This window comes from Pogoniulus pusillus, chromosome 12 (genome assembly GCF_015220805.1).
Source record: "Pogoniulus pusillus isolate bPogPus1 chromosome 12, bPogPus1.pri, whole genome shotgun sequence".
Taxonomy (NCBI): Eukaryota; Metazoa; Chordata; class Aves; order Piciformes; family Lybiidae; genus Pogoniulus; species Pogoniulus pusillus.
The window spans coordinates 23,495,232-23,520,824 of record NC_087275.1 but is presented as its reverse complement, the minus strand read 5'-3'; the positions used below and the strand labels follow the sequence as shown (position 1 = coordinate 23,520,824).

The window sequence follows — 25,593 nt, the reverse complement described above, 5'->3', positions numbered from 1 at the left end:
TTCAATAGTCTCCAGGATGGCTTAACAGAACAACCACAGAGAGCTACAAAACATAGTTGAGATTAATATGGGGCTTGAGTACTTGGCCAGAAGGTCACTGATTTGTTTCTTTTAAATGCTATATGCATCACAGAATCATAAAATGGTCTGGGCTGGAAGGGACCTCTAAAGGTCATCTGGCCCAAGCCTCTCCCTGCAGTTAGCAGGGACACCCTCAAATGGACCAGGTTGCCCAGAGTCCTGTTGAACCTCACCTTGAATATCTCCAGGGAAGGAGACATCATGAGTGCATTCTAAATTCACTGAAAAACAATTAGTTACTTTACCTACATCCATCACATTAGGGTTTTGCTAGAGTAACTGAGTTTTTTAAGAGTAAAAATCTGTGTTACAAAATTCTGCACTTTTAAAAGTCCTTCACAGAAAAAGCTTTACCAAAGTTTTGAACTAAAACAGCAGAAATCTGAGATTTAAGAGTTCATCAATCTACCACCCTGCTCTGACAGCTCCTGTTACAGCAGTGTTGCTGAAATTGTATCTGCAACAGGGTGACTGAAGAGAAAGTTTTCATGGTAATGGATAACTTGATGAGGTGAAGTACCCACAGATGAAGTGAAACTTTGGTGGCCTAGGATTTGGCTTGGGTGTTTTGAGAAGAATGGGTTTCCTATGTGCTCTGCAGCCTCATCAGAAATCATTTTTCTTGCAGTCTTATCCAAGACAGTCATGTTACCAGGGGAGGCAGTGACTTCCTTGCTGGTATGCAGCCTTCCTATACTCAAGATATGTTATTAACCCAGAAGTGCTACATACTTCATATGCATACTACACATTTCACTTCAAAGGTGGACTGATGCATGCTGCTCCAGAAGCCACTCCTTCACAACAATGCTTCAATCTGGACCACTTATAGAAGAGTGCACAAAATACCTGCAAAACTGCAACGTATCTCAATGTACAACATTCAGTGAAGAAAACAAGGAAATGCACACATGCAGCTATTTCTAACCTTTGGTACTGCAAAATAAATGACTGGCATTTGCAGACTCCCAAATCTGATCCTGGGAGGTAAATTCTATGGTTTAAGTCACAGAATGGTTTTGGGTTGGAAGATCTTTGGGTTAAAGGTCATCTAGTCCCAACTCTCCTGCCATGGGCAGGGGCACTTTCACCTAGACCAGGTTGCTCAAGGCTGGTCTAGTGGAAAGTGTAATCAGGAAGGCATAAATCTTTATTACCTGACAGCATACAAAATTTATTGACTGGCACACATTTAATGGTCATTAACAATACAAGAGCAATGGAAATCAGGAGATTATGTGATTGGGGTTTTTCATTTGTTCTCTGAACTGTGTAAGTTAGAATATCATGATGACTTAAGTAGAGATTTCAAATGTTTTGAATTGTTTCACCGAAGCCATTTAATACTACATAATGGTCTTTTTCCTTGTACAATATTCTCTTCAGCCAAGATCAAGAGGAATTTACTAAGTGTAAGAAGTGCTGTAAACCATTAGATGTTCTAAGAAATCGTATTGCTCACTCAAAACTTCACAATAAGATGTAGTGAGCAATTCTGTCTTCCCAGCCCTACTCCTGAGTTCCATGACAGGTACACTGAATCAACACAAGTGCCAGCAGACAAGATATTAGGTCTCCTCTAATAGGGACCACAAGACTTTGTATCATTTGGCAGCTCTTTCATGTTCTGCAGAAGTTAAATAAAGATGCAAGCAAAAAAAAAGATAGAAAATCATAGGAAAGTAATATTTTATTTAAGAACAGAATTTAGTGATTGCTTCCTTTCACTGGGATTCCCCAAACGGGGCTCTGAGATAGAAAGCCCCTGAAGATATATTGAGGAAAAAATACTGAAAGCTTTCTTCTTGCAGCCTCCTAACTTCTGCATTGAATGAGGAAATGCTCCTCAGAAAAACAGCCAGACAGGATACCTTACTTCCTCCTCTGCTATTCGTTTTACAGCCTTAATAACCTTTAAAGAATTTGGTCTGTAACATATGCAACAAAATCTCCCAAAGCAGTTGCTATTGGATCTCAAACACCTAATAACTTCTAAAAAACACCTGTTGTTACTGCCTGTTCTGAGAAAGCATAAGCCAGGTTCTATTCCACACTGAAAAGAGTAGAGAGAGAGAGAAACATGCAACAGATTCCTTGTTTTGGATATTCAAAGACTGGAAAGAGAAGGTGTTCTTCAAGAACAGTTTCTACTCTATTTTTTAAATAATAGAGTATACACTGACATAAATGGACACATAGGTACAGGTCTTACTAATTTTCTAGATATATCTAAAAGCAGAAGTAAAGAGACTTGAACAGTACAGGCAAAATCCGAAGTGTCTAACTGCAAGGAGTTAGCGCAGTGAAAGAAGTGGTAACTGAGTGAGTTCTCAGAGTTGATATGATTAGTTTAGTTCACTGCAGTGCATAAATCAACATGCAAATCTACCCACAGATCAAGTCTCAAGTCACCAGCACCAATGGAGATTTTTATATGACACTCTGCAGAGTGAACAGCATTCAGTCCTACTCTCTGGAAAAAGTGGCTTTGCTTCCAGTGACACAAATATTGATCTGAATGTTAACAGCAGAGTAGACAGAATCTGTGTATTTTTGCTCTAGAAGTTTGCTCTATTTAGATGATCACATTTTGGAAATGACAGTTCATAAGTACTGAGGTAAGCCTGAGGTAATAAAAACTTTGGACGTCTACATTTAGCCAGCAAAGCTGCCTGTGTCTCTAGTTGCACACCTATCATTTAATCGATCACAGAAACACACACAAACATTCAAACTATATGGAAATCACAGAGCAAAGCTGGAATATTTGGAGTGAACTAGAGAGAAATCTTCAGCAGTTAAAGTTCTTAGTAGGATTAAATTATTCTTGTATCAGTTACATTAAAAAGTATTTTTATAACAAGATTTTTGCAACTATATAAAATGCTACATAAGCATCACAACTGAAGATCATAAAACCTCTTGATGTTTCATGTAAAAAACATTCAATTGAAGTTACTGCAAAAACAGAAGGGTGAAAAGATCTGCAATAAACACTGAAGAAATGCACTTTTTATAGAACACTGTCCTGCTTCATAACTTATACAGGACTTAACCTATTTCACTAGCTGAATAGCATTCTACTTCCATTAACTAGCACAGGAGTCTCTATCAGTATCAGTTTCAGTCTTACTACCATTATCAATGTCAGCCTCTCCTCTTACTAAGCAGGTAACTCAGTGAAACTGTCAACACAAGATAGAGCAACTTCTCCCATACAGTGAAATTCCAAAGACTTAACACATTGAATGCTGACCAAACACAACTGTACTGAATGCACAATGCTGCTTTAGGTACTCTGCACCACATTAACTGCCATTGGGACTGGAAATCCTGAAGTTCATCTATGTGTAACAAAAGCAGCAGTTTCAGCTTCTAAAATTATAATTATTAAGCTGATTCTACAGCACAGAACTTAAGGAAGTTCAATGATCAGTGGTATCCTTTGCAATTAAGAGTTGCAGAGGCACAGTATTATTTTTTCTCCTCCTTGAAGAAATATTACATCTATAGAGTGCATTTAGTTTACTTGTTTTATTTCTTACATTACATCTGGAGGCATGTATTGCTGCCTGCAATAACTTTGTTGTCATATACAAGGGAACCATATTCAGCTGGATTTATATTAAGAGAATCACAGAATTATTGAGGCTGGAATAGACCACTGATATCAAGTCCAGAAAAAAACACTTTGATGCAGAGATAACCCAATTTGTGACATTCTTACTCCTGAAGAAGGCAGAAAGGGTGATTAGGCACTGGAATGGACCATCCAGGAAGGGGATGGAGTCATCATCCTTGTAAGTCTTTAAGAAAAGATTGGATGTGGCACTTGGTGGCACAGTTTAGCTGCTGTGGTGGTGTTAGGTGATAGGCTGGACTTGATGATCTCAAAAGTCTTTTCCAGTCTCTATGAGTCTGTGATTCTTTGAAGGTGAAGTAAGAAAAAAACCTTATTTTGCAAAATATGGTGAAGTTGAGATCTCTAAGAGACATAAGCCATTTTTCTCCTATTTTTTTTTCTCTTTTAAAGGTCCTCTCCCACTTACCACTTTCTAATGACTGTAGTAACAAAATACTTTCATTATTACCCAACACTGACAGGTTAAGAGAAAGTGGCTGACTTAAGTGACAAATGGCACTCAAACTCTACCAAGAGTTTTATAGAAGAAGACAAACATCTAATTTCAGACCCACACTACTCCCATTTCCCCCCTTTTTTTTTTGTTCTAGTATGTGATGCTAATTCTGTATACAAGCTGCTCTGTAATGATATTCTATACTGGAAAACATCCCATTTCAATGTTGCTATTTTCAGCAGTCATATTTCAGGTACACTGCAAGGTTCTGAAAGAATAAAAGGAACGCCTGAGTCCTACAGCACTAGGTTGACAGAATACAAATAAATGTGGTAAGGGAGAAAGTTCTTGCCATGTGCATTTCTGATGGAGAGTTGTTGAGGTTTCTGCCTTCCTGCATTAGCATTTTCTACTTTCTTTATCATAAGAGAATTGATTCCAAGCAGTGAATGAATGCAGGATTACAGTAACTGCAAGTGAAGCAAACACACAATTATCACTGATTATAAAGCTTTTATGCAAGGTGGAATGATATAGAGAGGACCAAGAAATGTCTGCTATTCATAGAGCAGTGACAGAAATTAACACAACTACAGGCCATCTTGTGAAACCTTTCAGGTTTTGGTTCTGTTGTCAGAGGTGAATTTGAAGCATAAAGGAGTCTATCATAGGCTGCAGTCGGTATCCCAGAAGCTTTGCAAGACATAAGAATTAAGGTGAACTTTCTGGCAGCAGATTACAGCAAACTGAAGTATTCCTAACTTCCTAATCAGTCAAAACCTAAGCGAGCACGAAACTTGCTTAAAAGACACCTAATTCTTAAAGAGACTAAACAGTGCATATTTGCCTGAGCATCAGATAATGATCAAAACTTTTACAGTTTAAAACAACATTCACAGAAAGCTTAAGTGGGAAAAAATGTAGTATGACCATATCAACCTTATGGATTTTTACCAATTCACTTTCACTCATTCAGTTAATTTGGAAGTTGGTCATTTAGTCTCCTTTCAAAACAATGTCTACAGTGACATCTAGAGCTGGGATATTGCAATTAAATAAGGAGTTCTATGCCCAGGCTCTATCTGCACTGCGTTTGCCAAAATAAACCACTGTTGGTTTAACCTGCTTTAGATGGTTACCTTAAATAAATTCTTACTCCCTCATGAAATTCAGCAAATTTATTTCTAAGGATGGTGTTTAATAAAGACTGTGATTTTTTTCTTTAATGAAATTAATTTATATACACAAAAAAAGAGCAAGCTGATTTTAGATGAATATTCATAAACTAGAAATTAAACTGACTTTCCAAGTCAGCTGCAATCAGATGCATGTGTAATCTGTGAATGAAGACCTCTTAAGTGTTCTCTGTTGATGGAATTAGAGATGAGCTTTAATTGTACATGACACAGTAAGAGTAAACAACTCACACTCAGCAAATATAGTTTCCTACAGCTTCCCCTTCCTTTAAATTATGGCAATTAAAACTCAGTGATTTGTATTACTGTGGGGAAGAAAAGAAGAAATAATTAGACCCCCTTACCTTCACATCCCTGTGAATTATATTGTTATCATGACAGTAACGTAGGGCTTCCAATATCTGTCTCATGTAATGACTGAAAAAACAAAGACATCACAGAGGATAAAACTGCATGAAAAATTAGTATAAATATACAATAAATAATGTTTTAAGATGTTAACCATGTAAAACTAATCAACCAACTTTAACCTTGAACAAACAGGAGTTTGGTAGGATGGAGTTTGTGCTTATGATAATGAATAAAATCTGCATCTTCCATTTTTTAAAGGTTTCAAATGTTCATTTAGTCTGCTTCATATGACAAGGAACTCAGGATCCTCCAGGGATTGTTAGATCAAAACACAGAAAGGGAAAAAGTGACTGTCAGTCAGGATAGAACTAAGATCTTGGCTTGCTTGATGCAGGTGGAAGACTAACTTCTTCCTCCCTTGTGTCTAAAGGATCACCTAAGAGATTACTGACCATACTAGAAAAGCCAGCAGCATCCTGTGCTGCATCAGGCATAACACTACCAGTGGACTAAGGGAGGCAATAGTTGTCCTCTGGAGGTTCCAGCTCATTTTAGGTAAACATCTTGCCTTAGGACCATAATTATGCACTGGATGACATTGTCCAGGGAAGCTGTGGAATCGCCATCCTTAGAGGTTTCACTGGACAAAGCCTTGAGCAACATGATCCAAATGCAATGCTGACTGTCTTAAGCAGGAGGTTAAGACCTCTTGGTGTCTCTCCCAACCTGGCTTCTGATACTAAAATATCTAGTTTTGAGAAAAGCAAACAAAGAATCTTCTATGAGAAAAGGCCAAGAACTAAATATTGGGTATAAAAACCTATTTTATTCAACAATTCCAAGCTAATATAGAACAAATAAATGACAAAATGCTCCAGAATTCTACTCTTATTATGCTAATTGCTGTACCAAACATTTGGGCTCTGGAAACAGGAATATTGATAGTATTCCAAATTTTGGCTATCAGACAGCACAACAGTATATTTCATTCTTTTCCATTTATCTCTCAGGATGAATTAAAATTGTAATACATACCTGGCTACAGCCTCACTGTATACAAATCCAGCATCTGCTCTCTTCACAATTTCAAAACACAGATCTGCTCCATCCATACTGCAGATAAAAACAGGGGAAAATGCTAAAGACAGATAACTACATGAATTCCATAAAAATGTTAAAAAAGCCCTACCAAAAATCTATTAATTCCACATATAAACGTTCCATAGAATACTTTGGATACATGTACAATGCTTTCCTAAATATACCAGCATTTAGTAGGTTATCTAGTAGAACACAGCTTGCCACAGGTTAACTGTTTTATGTTCCTCAGGTCATGTAGCAGTTCTCTCAAAACATCAGCAAAACCAAACATTTCTTCTATTGCTCAAACTGCTCATTGAACAAGGTATGCAAGACAGCAGGAAGCCAATGCCCTGCGCAGGAAGGCTCTGCAAGTTAATAATTAATGCAGGATATCATGCCCAGTGTGTTCTTAAAAGCATTATAAGTGCAAGTCTCTATATAATTAAGACTGTAGTTACACAAAAATCTTACTCAAACTTAGTTTTAAATGAAGACTTACAAAAATACTCCAGAAATATACTACAGCCCTTCAAGTTAGCATTTTCATAAGGGTAATTAAGAAGCCAGGAAGGTATTTCACACCTCACAGCCTCACTGAAGGCACCTGAAAACATCGACAGCACATGCACTATATGACTATTTGTGGTGCTTGATACTTTGTTCTTTTTCTCCCTAATTGTACTCTTTCTGCTAACTTCCCACAATGAGTAGTGTAAAGCTTTCAGAGGCACCCATATTAACAGCCCTTGGGCTAAAATTAGACTACCCTTTCCCCAGAACCAAAGCAGCTTGGCATGGCATAACTGCCTTCCTTTGCTTTCTCTTGTAAATAAGCCAAGACAGATTTATATCTAAAAATCTTCACTGCTTGATGGGGCAAGGGATAAGTAACAGGAGTTAACAGGACCAATAAAAACCACATCACTCATGTTTAACAAGGCATTTGCAAAAATATTGATTGTAACATGTAATTTTCAGCCTTCATACCTTGTCTGGTTCCTCACCACCAAAGATTCAAAAAGGGGGAAGCAAAAGCCAGCAGAATTTGCAAGGTTATCAAGAAAGCCAACGTTATCAGGGGTGTTTTGGTAAACTACCCAGAATGCCAACATACAATTACTTCTGTTTTGTTACACACCTGCAATGCAAAACTCCTCCTTGAGCAGTCACAAGCCATAGAATCATAGAATCATAGAATCAACCAGGTTGGAAGAGACCTCCAAGATCATCCAGTCCAACCTAGCACCCAGCCCTAACCAATCAACCAGACCATGGCACTAAGTGCCTCATCCAGTCTTTTCTTGAAGACCCCCAGGGACGGTGCCTCCACCACCTCCCTGGGCAGCCCATTCCAATGGGAAATCACTCTCTGCAGAACCTTTGATTCTCAAATAAATAATAAAAGTTATCCCTGGAGTAGTCATAGAGTTGATGCTCTAGTTTCATTCAAAATTTTAAAGGAAGAATTGTATTGGATGCAGATGAACAAGAAAAGATAAATCTATTCCATTTGTTTGCTACTTAGGAGAAAAGTCTGCTGTAAAAACAATTCCTTAGTCCTTTCTTCGCCTTTCTGCCTCCTGCATCGCCTGCTCCTTAACTCCTCAGCACTGATCTCTGCACTAACCTTGGCTGAGTAATACCAGCTGTGGCCTTTTTGGTTTTCTCACTACGGGGGGAGGAGCTTTTGAGGACAGTTCTAGGAAATCCCTGGGAGGATCCTTGGGTCATTTTTAAATTATTTATAAACACATTTTTGTCCATATGCATTGTATTATATGCTTCTAAATTGAGCTTGCTGTAAATACACAGCTTCCTTTGCTTCTAAGCCAGCTTGTTTGGTACATTTGTTTGGGGGGTAATTTCTCAGCTCACCACAATCATCATGCAAAATAAACTATCGTGTGGATAAATCACTGACAACTGTAAGAGAGACTGGTGATCAAAAGAAATGCACAAAACAATGTCCTGCTCAGTTATTTCAGCACTGGTACCATCTTTGGATTTAACAAGCCTCACAAATCAGAAACCCATACTGCCAAATCACAACTGCTCATCATTGCATCACTCATCTGTATGTTTTTTTCCCCAATGGTTTTCTGTCTTGCTTAATTTCATACAGCTAGTCTGTATACATGGGTAAATATCACTCTGAAAATGGACTATGCTGCACTATACACAGCACTGTACAGCAGCAATGGGGTCAATCAATAACAGCATAAACCTGGGTTTAGCTGCCTCACTGGAAAAAACACTCATGTCAAGCTCCCTTTCAATATCTCCTCCCAACAATTTATTTCCTCTAGATGAGAAAGAAAATTGAAACCTGAGCAACACTAAGCACTGTGAAATAGACAAAATATATTATTAACTACTTAAAATTAGGAGGTGTCACTGTCACAGAATCACAGGAAGAGATTGAAGAGAACTCAAACATCACAGAGTCCAACCTTTGACCCAGTATCAAAGGGTCAACACTAAACTGTGTCCCTAAGCACCAGGTCCATAGACTGCCTGAACACCCCTAGGGATGGTGACTCCACCACCACCCTGGGCAGACCATTCCAATGTTTGATAACCTTTTCAGTGAAGAAATATTTCCTAATATTTCCTAATATCAAGCCTGAACCTCCTCTGCCATAGTTTGTAATCATTCCCTCTAGAGTTGTTGCTCATCCAAAGAGAAGCAGCTGGCCTCCTCCTCACTCCAACCTCCATTCAGGGAGCTGTAGAGAGTGATGAGGTCTCCCTCTCAGCATGAAGCAGAACTCTTCAGAAGATTAATTTCACTTTGACTTGTTATGAATTCCAGATGAATAAAGATCCAGAGGCACTGAAGATTTTTAGCAGTATCAGTAGTTGCTGAGACAATGTGCTGAGAGTGTAATGTCTTTAACTTTTCTATTAAGGTGTTTATAATCAGAATAGTCTTTAATATGTATTTCTAACCTCCCACTCATGCATACCAGCATATTTCACTTAAATTTCATAACAAGAAGTGGCAGTCTAATTTTCTTGCAACTATTTTTTCAGTTTAAATGACATTGATATTAAAAACTGCTACAGATTCTGAGCAATAATTTTCCATACTTTTCTACATATTCACTAAGATGATCCCTGTTTATCTCAGAGGAACAAATATTCAGCAGGTGTGTTTCAATCTCTGATTTCAACTGACTACTGTTTCAGGGCAAAATCTGAAGAACAGACATTTCTTCATGTAATAATAGGGCTTCTTTGATCCAAATAATGCTAATTTTTATCTTAAAAGTCTTATGAGACTCATCTACCTGAGGCTGCAAAAGCAAGAGTCAGTCTCAGTTGTAAGAAAACCTGGAAAATTCAGTGCATTAACAGAGTTAAAACTCAGCTATGTCAGAATCACTTAAAAGATGACTTTGCACAAACTGAAAGGCTGATGTGATTTAAGAGCACTCAAATGTTTAGGTATCGATGAAATCACAGTTCAGGAGGTCTCAAGGCTTTTTAAAGAATTATCAGCAGTAGGCATGTGAAAAACATAACCCCCAGACAATTAATATAAGTTAAAATGCAGTAAAATAAACACACTAAGAGATAAGAGAGGAAGACATAAGTGCAAGATGCAAAAAGAGTTGGTTAAATTGCCATACGCTCGTACTCGGCGAGAGAACCTCCTGACACCAGTAGAGGGCGCTCTTGGAAGCTACATAAACTGGGACGGACAGCTCTTAGTATGAACACTGCAAGTGCCAGCCAAAGCAACTCAGAACACCACCACATCTTCACTGGTTTGAGTATTGGCACAAATTATGTGCCCAAATTTCGGACATTCTACCTTTAATATATATATATACACACATACAAAGACATCTCTCTCTCTCAATTTTTAGCCTGAATAAAAGTTTCTTTACATATCTCTGATCAGTACAACTGTGCACCTTGAAGAACCAACTGCTCTGCACAAAGCTGATGGTAAGATGCAATCTGCCCATAACATTTACTCCTGAGCCACATTCCATGCAGAAATCTGTTTTGAGGCTACTAACCAAAGAATAGAGAGTACACTCCAGAAGAGATGCAGATCTTAATACAAGGATATGATAGCTTTGAATTTTCAGATGACCTAATACAACTTCATTTATTGATGAAGAATCAAAAAGTTTGGGAAGCACTGCTTTGGGGAACTGAATTATTGCTTGAAAAAGCCTCAAAATGAAGACTTGGCATATTGCTCATAATTGAGTTTAGTTTTGCATCAGGTATGCTAGAGGTATGACTGCATTTTTGCCTTTAGTTGGACAGGTTTTGTACACTTGCTGCCTTTGCTCAATACAAATAAACTGCCATAAGTTAACTTTAAAAATACAGTATTTAACTTTTCTTGAAGCTCTGTGTGGTAACCTCTGAAGACTGAGATATAGAAACTCTTACCAGGTTGTTTTGAAAGTCTGCCTCAAACTTTAAACCTGGCATTACTTTCTTTCAGTAATCACAGCAACTTGTGCTGGTGTGAAAAACAGAGAACTTAGTTTCCTTTGATTTTACTTTTAGAAGGTAACATTTAAGATGTTTTTATCCTAGATGATGCATTATGCAAGTATAAAAGAAGAAAAGTACAGTAAAGCCATGTAAAAGATGAAGTTACAAGTGTGACTGTAACTAGAAATAAACCCATAACTATAATCCTAACATGATTAAGTAAAATGATGAAAAGTTTTCACTCCATAAAGCAAGAAACTGTGCTATTTCACAGTACTGTAACAAAGCAGAATTAACAGGTAACAATTTTCCCCTTCTTTTCTCCTTAACATTCCAACAAAGCCATGACTGAGTGTACCATCATTTAAAAGCTTACCAGCTTATGCCTACTGTAAACCCACATAGTTGCAACCACTTTTAAGAACTGCTTTTATGAATTTGAGATTTTAGAACTAAAGCATTTTACATATTAGCTGGGTTAGATGGCAGCTATTTGTGTATAACTATATATGCATATGCATATATGTTAACTATATATACGTAGTTTAATTGGTAAACCTAAGTAAGATCAGTTCTTATAATGTCCTGAAAGATAAAACTTTCTTTGAATGCACTGTGAAGCAGGACCATCCATGAACAGTGGTGAGACAATATTCAGCAAATGACTTGTTAAGGTATCTACAATCCAATCACAGAATGCTAAGGTTTGGAAAGGACCTCAAAAGATCTTTGAGTCCAACCCCTCTGCCAGAGCAGGATCACCTAGGGCAGGTTGCACAAGAACGCATCCAGGCAGGTTTTGAATGTCTCCAGAGGAGACTCTACAACCTCTCTGGGCAGCCTGTTCCAGGGTTACATCACCATCCCATGCAAAAAGTTTTTCCTTATGTTTACATGGAACCTCCTATGTTCCAGCTTGCACACATTGCCCTTTGTCCTATCACTCACTACTCATGCCTCTGAGCAATTGAGCATGAAAGGTTAACTACTCTCAGTCCTCATACTTTGATTCTACTGAGGTTGAACTACATATAAAGTACTCAATTAAAATGTGTTGTTCAGACACTTTAAATGAAATATTTGCTTTGTTTTAGAAATATTGCAAGTAGTTGAATATTGCAATGGGTGAGGTTCCATTCTTGGAGACATTAAAGGTCAGGCTTGATGGGACTCTGAGCAACCTGATCTAGTTGGGGATGTTCCTGCTTACAGCAGAGAGGTTGGACTAGATGATCTTTAAAGGTCCCTTCTAACCCAATGCGTTTTATAATTCTAGTTGATTCTTCTCAAAGTACTCTTACTGATGATAGCCAACAGTCATTAGAATAAAGCAGTAATACTCTAGAATGGTTTGGGTTGGAAGTGACCTCCAAAGGTCATCTCATCCAACCCCCTTTGCAAGAAGCAGGGGCATCTCCAAAGCCCAGAGCCTTGTAGAGCCTTGCCTTGAATATCTCCAGATAGGGCTTCCACTACCTCCCTGGGCAACTTGTTCCTGTATTCCACTACCCTCATGGTAAAGAAGGTAAAGAATCATAGCATATAAAAGCAAAATTGATCACTATATTTCAAACAGAAAAGCGCATTCTAGGTAAACTCAGCAATCCTCTCCCTCACAGACACAGATTACCAAGTAAATGTCATACGACAGTGAGAGGACTGTCTAGAATAGCACATTGCTGAACAAATACATTAAGCAATCAGACTGTGCTCCACTTCATAAATGGATTTTTCAAATAGCAGGAGAGTTTTGTGTATTATTTTGTCTCTGTAAGATTCAGACTTAAAAAACATTGCTTTCATCTGTTTTCACATGATAAAGTATCTGTTTGATGTGCTTTTATTGACTACGTGCTTGCATTGTGTGAAAGGTTACAGTTAACTCATACTTGTGTGTGGAAGGTGACTCCCTGACACAGCTGGTGAGATGAATATGGCAAGCAGGGAGCACATCCAGCTGGAGCTGTTGTTCATGAATACAGGAGGACTCGTGGGTGATCTGATGGCTGGAGGTGGCTGGAGGGCACACACTTCGCTGGCTGGATGGCCAGGCACAGAGAACTGTAGTGAATGGAGTTTAATTCAGCTAACATGCTGATCACAAGTGGTGTTTCCTATGGCTCCCTACTGGAGCAGTTCTGTTTATTCTCTTTTATCAATGACCTGAACATCTGAACAAGGAGACTGAGTGCATTCTCAGTAAACCTGCAGATGACACCAAGTTGGAAGGGAATGCTGATCTGCTTTTGGACAGTAAGGCTGTACAGAGGGATCAGACAAGCTGGATTGATGGGGCAAGGCCAATTCTAGCAGGTTCAACAAAGCCAAGTGCTGAGTCCTGGTTTTGGTTCACAACTCCATGCAATACTACACAATAAGAGGCAGGGTGGCTGGAAATTTGCCTGGTGGAAAACAACCTGAGAACGTTGGTCAACAGCTGAGATGAGGTAGCAAGATGGCCAAGGCCAACAGCATTGTGTGCTTCTGTCAGAAATAGTAGGCTAGCAGCAGGGAAGTGATATTCAGGATCATTTCAGCAACTGTGCCACGTAGATCAAAGCTTGGGAAGCAGCAGTGGACCTACGTATCATTTATGTGCAACTGATGGCACAAAGTTTTAGGTTTTGTTATTCTGTGCATTTCATTAGCTGGACCCAAATTAACTTTTATGAAAAGCACCTGCCAGTCCACAAGTAAGCCATCACCAGCCAGGCCTTTATCTGCAGATCTGTGTTGCCTTCCCCTTTTCTGTCATTTCAGAATAACTAGCCCTTAATAAAGTATATTTTATTGCTGTAGACAGAACTTTGTTGCAAAGCAGTTAAGTTTGTTATAATAATAGGATGAGTAGAAAGCCATAAAGCAGTACAAGTGAAAATAAGTTACCTACATAGACAATGCTTTCCTGCTATCTGCAAGTTTCTTATTATGGTCACAATTATATAGCACAATAACCCAATTAAACTCACACAATGCAGTCATACTTCACAGCAAACATTAGTCTTCTGTTGAATCACTTCATGAAAGCATCCCCTCCAGCAAAACATATTGTGACTACAACTCTTCCACTCCCTGATACATTTTGAGCACAGGTGTTCCTACTGTCTCATTTTCTTTCATTGTCTGTTACAAAAGAGTGATGTTTTGTAGTGTATAAGGGACACAAGGGCATAGGAGACAGTAAAGAATTATTATCTTTCAAATAATTTAGCCTCATATTCCCTCTTTCATGTGACCTGAATTAAGGTAGAGTATTTATGTAGTGATCCTAATTGTTCAGACGTAACTTTTAATGTATATAAACATAAATGATAATAGGCTTGTCACTGAAAAATAATTACTGCTTTTGTCTCATATGTCTGAGCTACTGGCTTGTAAAAATAGAAGCAACCCCTTTTTTTTTTTCATTTCAAAATCTTGTTAATTATCACAGTATGTCTCCCCAAGGTGCACATAATTATTTCATAATAGGATAATTAAAGTCCCTTGGTCCATGCTTTGGGATTTACAAAATAAAACTGAAGTCAGCATTGAATCAAAACATACAGAAAGGAAAGCATGAAGCTGTTGTTTCACACAATCCTGACCTTCAAAAAATACAGAACATTTTCAATTAAGGATTTTCAGCTTTTTTTTTTTTCTCATTTGTTTTCTGTTACCACAGGACCTTTTCTCTTACCTCAGTGGTGAATCTAACACACAAGAATTATTTTCTAAGTGCATATTTCGAGTCAAACTCTTGGCTCTATTGGACATGCTGATTCAACCTAATGCACTGGCATGACTTGGCTTGCTCCAACACAAGCTAGCCACATGCATCAGAAAACATAATGCAGGACAACCAGAGAAGCTCAAGAGGTATATGTTTATATATGCCCAGACACACTTGGAATGCATATATGGGAAACCTCGGAAGAGCTGATGGGTACAGAGAAGAGAAGAGGAGAATGAATAGATGATGCACAAATTAGTGTTTTCCATGTCTGTTTTTGTGCTTCCCAGTTAGCTAAAATGTAATTCATGAAGAACATTTGATGTATGTTTTAAACAAATGCCTTGTTTCCAGTGATGTGAACAGGTATGTCAATATATGAGCACATTTAAATGTGCTTGTAAAGTTTACTTTTTTTGTCTAGGATAAGAAAAGCAATGGTGAACAAACAGCAGTCTGGAAAAAAGCCAAGCAAAACTTCCCAACAGGACCAGAACAGCATCAGTAACCAAAGATGATGACTACCACCAGATTTTTAACTCATTCTCATGTACCCTGTTAGGGGCACAGCAGCCATCAATGCACAGCATCCTATAAAGAATCAGTCTGATGTTATTTTTTAATATGGGTCAATCTGTACTTGCTGGAAATCATCTTCACAGCATTCAAAAGTTCTGAGATGCAACACAGGCAGGTGAAAGCAGTTATATGTTTAAGACTTTATTTAGTAAATGACTACACAGAAAGATAATCAAAGAGAGAAACTTACAACTCAAAGACCATATAAAGCATTCCATCTGAGCTGTACGTCTCCAATAACTCAACAATATGAGGATGTTTCAGCATGTGACAAATACTGGCTTCTCTCTTCAGATCTGTGGAAGATAAAAAGGTAGTGTATTAGTTATATATTCAAGCTGGTGAATACAAAACCAAACTGAAAATAATCAGAACAAAATGTTTGGAAGGACACACACACAACTGAAATGTTGAATAAATTCTTTAATCTTTATAAAGAACACTGATGAGATAGTATTTAATTATTCCCTTTCAAAATTAAGTGTGAAATTAAGTTAAGCTCTCACAGCTCTCAAAATAAAACCACACAAAACTTGATAGGCTTTCTTGATTTGACCTCTTAATAAAAGCTCTTCTTGGTCATTATCTGAAGAACTGTGCAGTAATTAAAGTTCCTTTAATGCACTTATTCAGACTACACCAAGATTTTCACTCTAAATATCCAATGTGACTGTTAGATTCTCTCCAAAGAGACAGAAGACATGTTCTTTCATCACACTGCAGAACTACTACAACCTGGAGGTTTCTAGTCTGATCCCTCTGTTTAAAGGAAGGTCAGCTAGAGTAGGCTGCCCAGGACAATATCCAGATGGGTTTTGAAAATCTCCAAGAATGGAGACAGTACAGCCCATATAGAAAATCTATACTGGTATCTAACTGGCTTTGTAACTAAATAAGTTTTTCTCCCCTTATATTTAAATTTCTTGCAATTTACCCCTTTAATAGTGATGTTTTGGTAAATAAAAATCACAATAAATACACTGACATTATTTTTTTCCAGCAAATATTAGCTTGCATCTCTGTTCTAGAGAAGAGGGAGAAAAGAAGCAGCAGCTGTGAATAAAGAAACAGCAGAAGCAAGTGTGACATCTTTCAAAGCTTGAGATACTTTGTTTGTAATTAAAAAGCACTCATATCTTTTTTCTGACCACAAATCAGAAATGGAAAAAAAAAAAAGCAGCAAGGAATTTATGTCTTCTTTGCTGAAATGATTTGACATTTTTGTTATTTTAATCATCCTTAACTTCTTTTTAAGTTAATACAATTATTCCAAGAAAGGTAGTGAAATCCTGAATGAATAGTCTTGATGATAACTTGAGTAGGGAGGAAAATGTCAGTCTGCACTCTGAAGGAGACATTTTACTTTCCTTTTTTTGATACAACTCTTCACTATCTGTAAATGAGCATTTACAGATAAAACATTGAAAGGTTCTTTGGTCTGAGAATGCTTTTACTATATTGTTGTGCTACACTAGTGTAATGGTTTAATGCAAGGGGTAACGTGCCTGCTCCCCTAACACAGAAGCAAGGGAAAAGTAACACACGAGAACTCAGGGTTGAGATAAGAGACACTGAGTAAATAACACAAATGCACAATTGCCTTAGCTAAAATCTAATTAAACTAATAATACAATGTCCAATTACCTTAGCTTAGCTTAAATGCAGAAGCAGCATAGTGAAATACAGAAACAAACAACATCAAAGAAAACCACTGAGATACTCCACTCCCACTCATCTCGCCACTATCCCTGCAGAAGTGCCAACACCCCAGAACCACAGAACCCAGAAGCAGCAACTGGAACAGGAAGCCTCCCACATAACATGCTGAACTTCAAGCTCCACAATACTTGGGTCCAGCCAGTACTTTCTCTTTTGAAGCTGGCCTGACTGCAACACGGTATGAGTAACAGCAGCAGATTCAACTCAATCTATGCCAACCAGAAATAAACTTCAAATGCACAGTTTTCATGTGTGCTCCATTTCTCTTCTAACATGAACCACTAACATCCAAAAATATGAGCAGTGAGACAAACGTTTGTTCACATGAAGTATTTAATATATTACTAATACTCATGCTACACTTCTGATCTTTTAGCAACCTATTTGAGAAAAAACATTAATTCCCAAAATGTAAGTTTTCTTACTAGAGCTTCCTATTGCACTTGCACTATGTGCTTCTTCTCTCACATCCTTGCAGATACCATCTAAAAGCATAGCAAGCAGAGCAACCCTTTAGGAACTATTATGTAATATCATCTTCAGAAGTGCAAACAGAGCAGCAGGGAAGTAAAGAACTTTCTTTTACTGATGCAGAAGAAATTCAGCTAGAGAAATTATTGTAAAATCAATCCTTTACAGGGAAATTAATTTCTATCAAGTAAGAAAACAACAGTATGTCTTTCACTGTTGAAATATTTGCTTATCAGTTTTTGCACCATCTTCTCACAAAGTATTAAAGCCATACTCTAACATTCCATCATGCTTAGGCAGTGATTCAACCCTAAATCATTACCACCTCCCTTCTAGACACTGAGGTTCCCCTTGTCTTCCACTGCAATACATATCCAGCCTGTTCTAAACTGGGTCACAGGTAAGCACACTAATGAAGAGCATAAGAACATAACCCAATGTGATTCTGTGAATGACTATGATCTCCAGAAATTGGGGCATTTTCATTTTGCCTCATACTATACAACAACATTAATGCTACCACACAACACTATGGTCTCTGAGTAGAGATCTAATAGGAGTAGAAATTGTATAGGAAGCTACAGAAAAGTTCTGCTTTATTTATAGGTAAAAACTGCATTTGAAACAGTTTATTTTGGCTGCTTACTTTATTAAATTACTTGTAGGTGTTGTTTATATTATCACAGAATCATAGAATCAGCTAGGTTGTTAGAGAACTCTAAGATCTTCATTCAGGCCAACCTAGCACCCAGCCCTATCCAGCCAACTAGACCATGGCACTAAGTGCCCCATCCAGTCTTTTCTTGAACACCTCCAGGGACGGTGATTCCACCACCTCCCTGGGCAGCCCATTCCAATGGCAAATCACTCTCTCTGAAGGGAAGTATAACTGTGACAAAAAAAGAGGTATGCTGCTGTTCACCTTGCTTGAGTAGAACAATTGCTCACAGACTGAGCAGCAGCAGCATAGAGAGGAGAAACAGAAAGTGAGAGATAAATGAATAGAAGAGAAATAAATGAGCAGAAGTCACAGAACAAGGTTTTGTGTGATTAAGGGGTCTCAGGGTTAGAAGCAGAACAAAGTCCTATTTTAAAAACAGCAAGAGATTTGTTTAACAGTAGATCACACAGAATCACAGAACTTTAGAGGTTGGAAGGGACCTCCAGAGATCATTGAGTCCAACCTTCCTACCAAGGCAGGATCACCTAGAGCTGTTCGCACAGGAGGTCTATTATGGAAGGAGAAAAGCAGGTACAAAGAGACAGATAAACACATAACACAATGATTCAATACAGCCATGAGCCAAAAAAGAGATTATATGTTCTGAGGTGACCCAAATGTCAAAATATGTCACGTTTGAGATCAGTGAAAACAAAAGTGGAGAGGAGGAGTGGAGGGTTTTCAAGTAAAAATGTCATCAATATCTACTCAGTCTTTTATCAAATGTTTCTACCATATTGAATTAAATGTCATCTCCACATGTTTCTCAAAAGGTAATTAAAATCCCAACTGCCTACAGATACTGATCCAGACCTGAGTACAACATCAAACCAAGCAGATGTTTGGCTGTAAGCAGGTGACTGAAGATTTCTAAGAAAAAATACCGTTATTGTCTTGTGAGCCATCACAGTACCTGTAACTTAGCATCCTGAACACAGATCTGCAGGAACTATTTGCTACCTCCTCTTAAGCTTTTCAAACCTCTGCTGAATATTTTAGCCATGTTAATTTTTTTTTGGACACTGGAATGGGCTGCCCGGGGAGGTGGTGGAGTCGCCGTCCCTGGAGCTGTTCAAGGCAAGGTTGGACGTGGCACTTGGTACCATGGTCTAACCTTGAGCTCTGTGGTGGAGGGTTGGACTTGATGATCTGTGAGGTCTCTTCCAATCCTAATAATACTGTGATACTGTGATATAGTAATAAAAATCCCACTTATGCCATATTAAATATGCCTTTCATATTCCAAACACTTCAGGACAAGTCTTAGAATGTGCCATTGGTGTAAGCTGGCTTAAAGCAGCAAGAGGTGACATGTACCACTCATGTAACATTTAGAACAGTCTCCTTCACTAGTAAACAGAATTTACCTAAAAGAACATACTCTAAGGCAAGGCAAGGTCTTAAAATCTAAACCAAATTATAATCTTTTAACTGATGGACTATTTTCCTTTTAATTTGAATTCTTTTTGAACACTCAATCTATTAACAACTTTCTGGCCCATTCTTTAAGCCTTTTCTGTCAAAATTTACCATTACTGATGACAGCAATACCACACAGAACAATGACTATAAAAGCACAAGCACATTACAACTAGAAATGGGGAGAAAAATGTTGTGGTTCTTTTAACTTGCTTAGCACACAGTCTGACACTTTACACTAGAACATCATGCTTCAAGGGGTTTTACAGGAGCTGACACCCTCCAAGCTGAGCCCACTGCCATACACCTCTGCCTGAAGAACAGCACATAGCAAGCACACATGCTGCACCACAGCTAACTCTAATTTAACCAATCCTACTGTACCTGAGGTCACAAACCTCAAACCAGAGGAACTTTCCTGGAAATACTAGCTTAAAAAGTTTCCCTAACCCCTGCTCCTCCTGTGAAAATTACTTTTAGGCTTTATTATTCTAATAATTTAGGAAAGAAGTACTCAGCATAGCCAGCACATTGGAACAGGAATGAGCAGCTAGAGGAGGGACTTTCCTATACTGAGACTGGAAATGAAACTCCCCTACTTCAGAACCAAAGTGATGTTTCTGCCTCAAAGATTTTTTTTTCTTCCATGAGAAAGTATTCTGTTTTCCCTTGATGAAACCTCCACTGATGGATTCCTCATCACACAGATAAATCTGGCCACTTAAGGATTCCTTGTTCAACAAGTAGCAAAAGCTTTCCTGCCTCCCTCCTACATTCTTTGGGGTGGCTAAAGCTTCTCCATAGCCAAGCTGATTAAACTGCTGACTGTTTCTCCCTTCATCCCACACACATTCTTGCCCTCTGTTCCACCGTGCAACAGCCTGGAGCTTGTCACACCACACACCAAACCACTTCAGTGTTAACTTAGTGAATAAAGAAACCTTCATGTCTTGGTGTCATGCAGTCATAGGCTGTGCAATGGCTCAGTAAGCAATGTGAAGTACAGAAGTTTGTCTTAAAAGAAAGGACAGGAACATGGAAGAAGGCAAAATAACACTATGAAAGGCAGCACTCAAGAGCTGCTCAGGATGGTGCCAAGCACATACCTTGTCCTGCAAAGTGTGCCCATCAGCACCCAATCTTTCATTGTATAATCCATCTGTACCTTAACAGACGTGCTTAAAATGCGTTCCAGAAAGAAACAAATGCATACAGCTTGCGAACTGCCCTTGATAAAAACACCATGGTTATCAACAGTGTGACAAAGTGAGATGTTTTGTTTCAATGCTACTGGAGCATTTGGAAACAAAACGAAGACATGAAGAAAGAAAGACAAAGTGCAGTTACAGTTAGCACTCAATGACTAGAACCTTGTTGTAAGCTTATGGAACCTATGCAAATCTCCATTTCATGGAATCAGACTTCACAGACTCTTACTAAACTCTGAACAACTTCCATTTTCTACTCCATTCTTTCTGTGTTTGGACATAAATATAAACACGTTAATGTCTTTTTTAGCTGGGGCTGGATGTCTTGGGAGACTTAAAAGGCAATTTTTCTTCCTCAGGTTACACTCCATAAGCTAGGAAGAACACAAAATCGAGTGTGAAAAATCACTTTCCTTCCCTTTCACAACTTATGATACCATAAATCCACCACACTGGTGCAGAATCACATATCTGATGGACATTACAAGCTGCTTTGCATGTTTGTGGCCATGAAAGCAAACTCTTCTTCCTTTTCACTTATTTCCTTATCTTTTTTTTTTTTTGGTATATGAGTAGGCAATGCTTTATAAACAAGATGGTGTATTTCAGGTTAAAAAAAAAATCAACTTGAACTAATGAAAATGTTTAAGAACGTCTGAAAGAACATCACTGGCTGCTGCCTATTGCATGCAATTAAACCAAATAATTTAATTTGATTTACTTAAATTATAATTCTTGGCAACTTTTTGCAATGCATCCACCAGGAGAAGAGATAAATCTAATCTTTCTCAAGCAGGCACAAAGGTTGGACGAGGCTACATCTCTCTCTTTTTAAGATTTTTTTACATTCTACTTCCTCTCAGTTTACAACCTACAGCAGATTCAGTGAACTGAGGAAACAGAGAGGAAGAAGAGGGGAAACACAACAGGTCCTGGATTGTTGGAGTTTTTTTAGATACAAAACGTTGTTAGTCCTCCCTGCTGCAAAGGAACAGTTTCAAAAGTGTTTCACACACTCAAGTGGGGACATTATAATTAGAAGCAATGTTATAAACCTCATTAATTAAAGAATAATAATAATGAAGTCTCTCTCTGTCACAAGCTTGGACTTCCAAACAGAACTGAAGTTGCTGCTGGAGATATTTTTAAAGCCTTTGTTGTACAATCTGAAACATTACACTTTTCTTCTAACATTGCTCTGTTTTCAATAATTAATGAAAGGAAATTGAAAATAGTCATTGACTGTCAAGCTGTGATCAATCAAATTATGAAAGTAGGTTCCAACTGACAAATGTATACTAAATCCCATGTTACCACCTGTTAGGGAGCAATGCATCCTTGTCTGAAATCAAAGAGCCTCCCAATTACCCTAGACACAGAATAAGACACATGTTGTTACACTCCAGAACAGGCTTTTAATCACTCTGTGATACCATGAGTTCTTGAGCAGAGAGAAGCACAAGAGTATCAGCAGGAGCAGACCTGACAGAATATGCTGTGGGACTTCTTAAAAAAAACACAAACTATCAACCAACCAACTAAAAAAACCAAACCAAATGAAAAGCAGACCTCAAACTGAAAAAAAACAACAGAAAGCAATTAGGGACGAGCTGTGTACTTGGGGAAAGAATGCTACATGCTGGATTGAGCACTGAGCCGGCGAAACACTCAGCTGCAAGGCTGCAATATTCTTCTTTACTGAAAAGACTGGAAGGTCAAAATTGCATTAAAAATTACACAGGTTTATTAATTTATTTACTTATTTTTTGTAGTGAAAGCTAACAATGCTTAAAACTAGCACTCCATTCAAACCAGCAGTTGTTCCCTTTTCTGTCAAACCATTCTCTCCTGTACCATCTCTCCACTTCATGCTCGTGCAACTGCTTGTGCAACTGCACAATAAACTGAGTGAAGCAACCAATCCAACTGCAAGCAAACACTTTTTGCTTTCCACTTAGAGCTACTTTTCCATCGGACTAGTTCTGGGTATCACTTCCTAGCATCCATAGCACAGCAACAAAAACAAATGGCCAGACTGCAGCAGCATTGCTTATCTCAACAGCAAATGACAATATGCCAAATCACAACTGCCTGTCACACTGCTGTTGTATCACAAGGACTATAGAAGTCAAGAGAAATTAGAACACCAGATTTGACAGTATTACCAGCAAATCATATAATACATAATATACTGCAGTGTATTTGACTGCAAGTTGAATATACTTTTGTATATTTAACTGAAACTCCTACTAAAATTAAAGAAATCAACTTTTAAGTCAGGTTCTATGCCTTTTTCCTCTCTGTCTATATACAGACTTCTCACTAGGTGGCAACACAGCTCCTATTTCGTTCTGGTATGTACTTAGCAATTGAATACAAAAGGCGGACTGCATTTATTCAGCCACAGAGACCTTTTAAGTTTGGACAGTTTTATACCAGTGATCTGAATAATGATGATTACAGTTCACACCTCAGAACAAATAAAACCCCCAAACCCAACAAAACCCAAAGAACAGTATGCCACCCTGAAGTAATCAAGCCACATCTAGGGCTAAGAGTCCTTTCATCTAGGTTAAATGAAAGACCATACTCCATGTCTAAGGAGCTGATGACTACATCAGTAATCCTCTACACTGCACACACCAGTAACTGCATTACACAACTAGAATACATTCAAACACGGTTCACTCATATAAGGCAGCAATTATTTGTTTAATCCACAAAACTATAACAACTTGTGTGTTTACTGCTTTGAAGTCCAGAAAAAAAAGTAAAATCTTAGAATCACAGAATGTCAGGGGCTAGAAGGGACCTCGAAAGATCATCCAGTTCACCCCCCTTGCCAGAGCAGGATCTCCTATACCAAATCACACAGGAACACATCCAGGCAGGTTTTGAATATCTCCAGCAAGGGAGACTCCACACCTGCCCCCCCGGGCAGCCTCTTCCAATGTTCTAACCACCCTCACAGGGACAAAAAATTCCTCCTCATCTTTACATGGAAGTTCCTATGTCTCAGCTTCCACCTACTGCCCTTGTCCTGTCATCAAGCATCACCAAGCAGAGCCTGGCTCCATCCTCTTGGCACTCTCTACATATTTATAAACACGACTGAGGTCACCTCTCAGTTTCCTCCTCTGCAAGCTAAAGAGCCCCAGCTGCCTCAGTCTCTCCTCATAAGAGAGATGTTCTATTCCCTTATTCATCTTTGTGGCTCTGTGTTGGACTCAAGCAGCTCTGTCCCTCTTGAATGGGGAAGCTAGAACTTGCAAGTATTTCACTGGAATTTCTCCTTTTTAGAGGTTAATCACACAAAGTTTGTTTGGGTGGGTTTTTTTGGTTGTTTTTTTTCTTGGTTTGGCTTGGTTTGTGTTAGTTTGTTTCTGGTTTTTCTTTGTTCTGTTGTTTTTTGCTGCAGGGGGGTGTATGTTTAGGTGTGTATGTGAATGTGATTGTCTTCTCTTCAGCCTCTGTCCAGGGTAACATGTATCTCAGAATGTGCCAAGACCACAATTATCAACGTTAAATTCAGATTGGCATAACATATTTACATTGAACTTTGAAATGTCTTTGTAAAGGTTTTGGTCAAAACTCACTTAGGTAGATCAGGTTAACTTTGCAGTCCTTTAAAGACGTTTTTGCTGTTCATGTTATGTTGTTTTACAAAAGAGACATGACAGAATGAAGCTCTCAAATTAATTGGAGAAAAAAAAAACAAAATTGCAATTGGAGAGGGAGATACAGCAAAGAAATTACAGAAGCAGATACAACATCCATGGTGAATCCCCTTGGATTTTCCCCTGACCAAAAACTAAATCTATAATCCCCATTGCTCCAATCCTCCCCCCACCCCAGCCTCTGTCATCCAAGAGACCTAAACACAAGCCTCTGCTGGCCCCAAAAGCAAGCCTATTCCTTACATGTTTGTCCCAATAAAAGCAGCTCCTGCCTGACACAGAGCTGGAGGAGAAAAGGAGAATGATCTGGCCTTGCCATGAGTTTATAGAAAGATATCATAATTATGGTATTGAATAACAATCTTCTAGTCCCCAGAGGATTTTTAACCCTATAGTTCTCAACCTGGGACAGTGTACTAAAATGTGATGACATTACATCAACTAAGTGCCCTCAAAGGCAACGGAACATTATCAAGAAAATATTAGTTGACCCCCTCCCCCCCCCCCCCCAAACAGAAAGTTGTTTCTGTTTCTGGTCATTCTAATGTTTGCATTTCTTTTCTTTGAAATATCTTTTCCCCCCCTGTGGCTTAGCTTTTACCTAAACATAGCAACAGGGAAATTTGCTTTCCAATATTAACGAAGAGTCTCAATTTTACAGGAGAAAGCCTAGAATTTGAAAGACACAAAGGAAATCTATTCAGAAGAGATTCAGCTAGTCTAGACAAACTGGCCCCAGCTCCTCTTCTAGGGAGTGCTGAATAATCCATTACACTGCTGCTGTTGAACAATAATAGGCAGAAACAGAGTGCCCAAAGGCTCTCAGAAGAAGGAAC

At 38.4% G+C, this 25,593-nt stretch overlaps 1 protein-coding gene across 11 annotated transcripts in view; it reads right to left on the bottom strand.

The window, feature by feature from the left end:
- The window catches only part of CASK (calcium/calmodulin dependent serine protein kinase), a 202,228-nt gene that overhangs the window by 111,240 nt on the left and 65,395 nt on the right, over positions 1-25,593 (bottom strand). For all 11 annotated transcript variants that reach the window (XM_064151894.1, XM_064151895.1, XM_064151890.1 and 8 more), the window contains exons 3-5: positions 15,733-15,838; positions 6,743-6,820; positions 5,701-5,773 (exon numbers count right to left, since the gene is read on the bottom strand). In XM_064151894.1, coding sequence (XP_064007964.1) covers positions 5,701-5,773; positions 6,743-6,820; positions 15,733-15,838 — 257 coding nt within the window. The remainder of the gene's footprint in view (positions 1-5,700; positions 5,774-6,742; positions 6,821-15,732; positions 15,839-25,593) is intronic.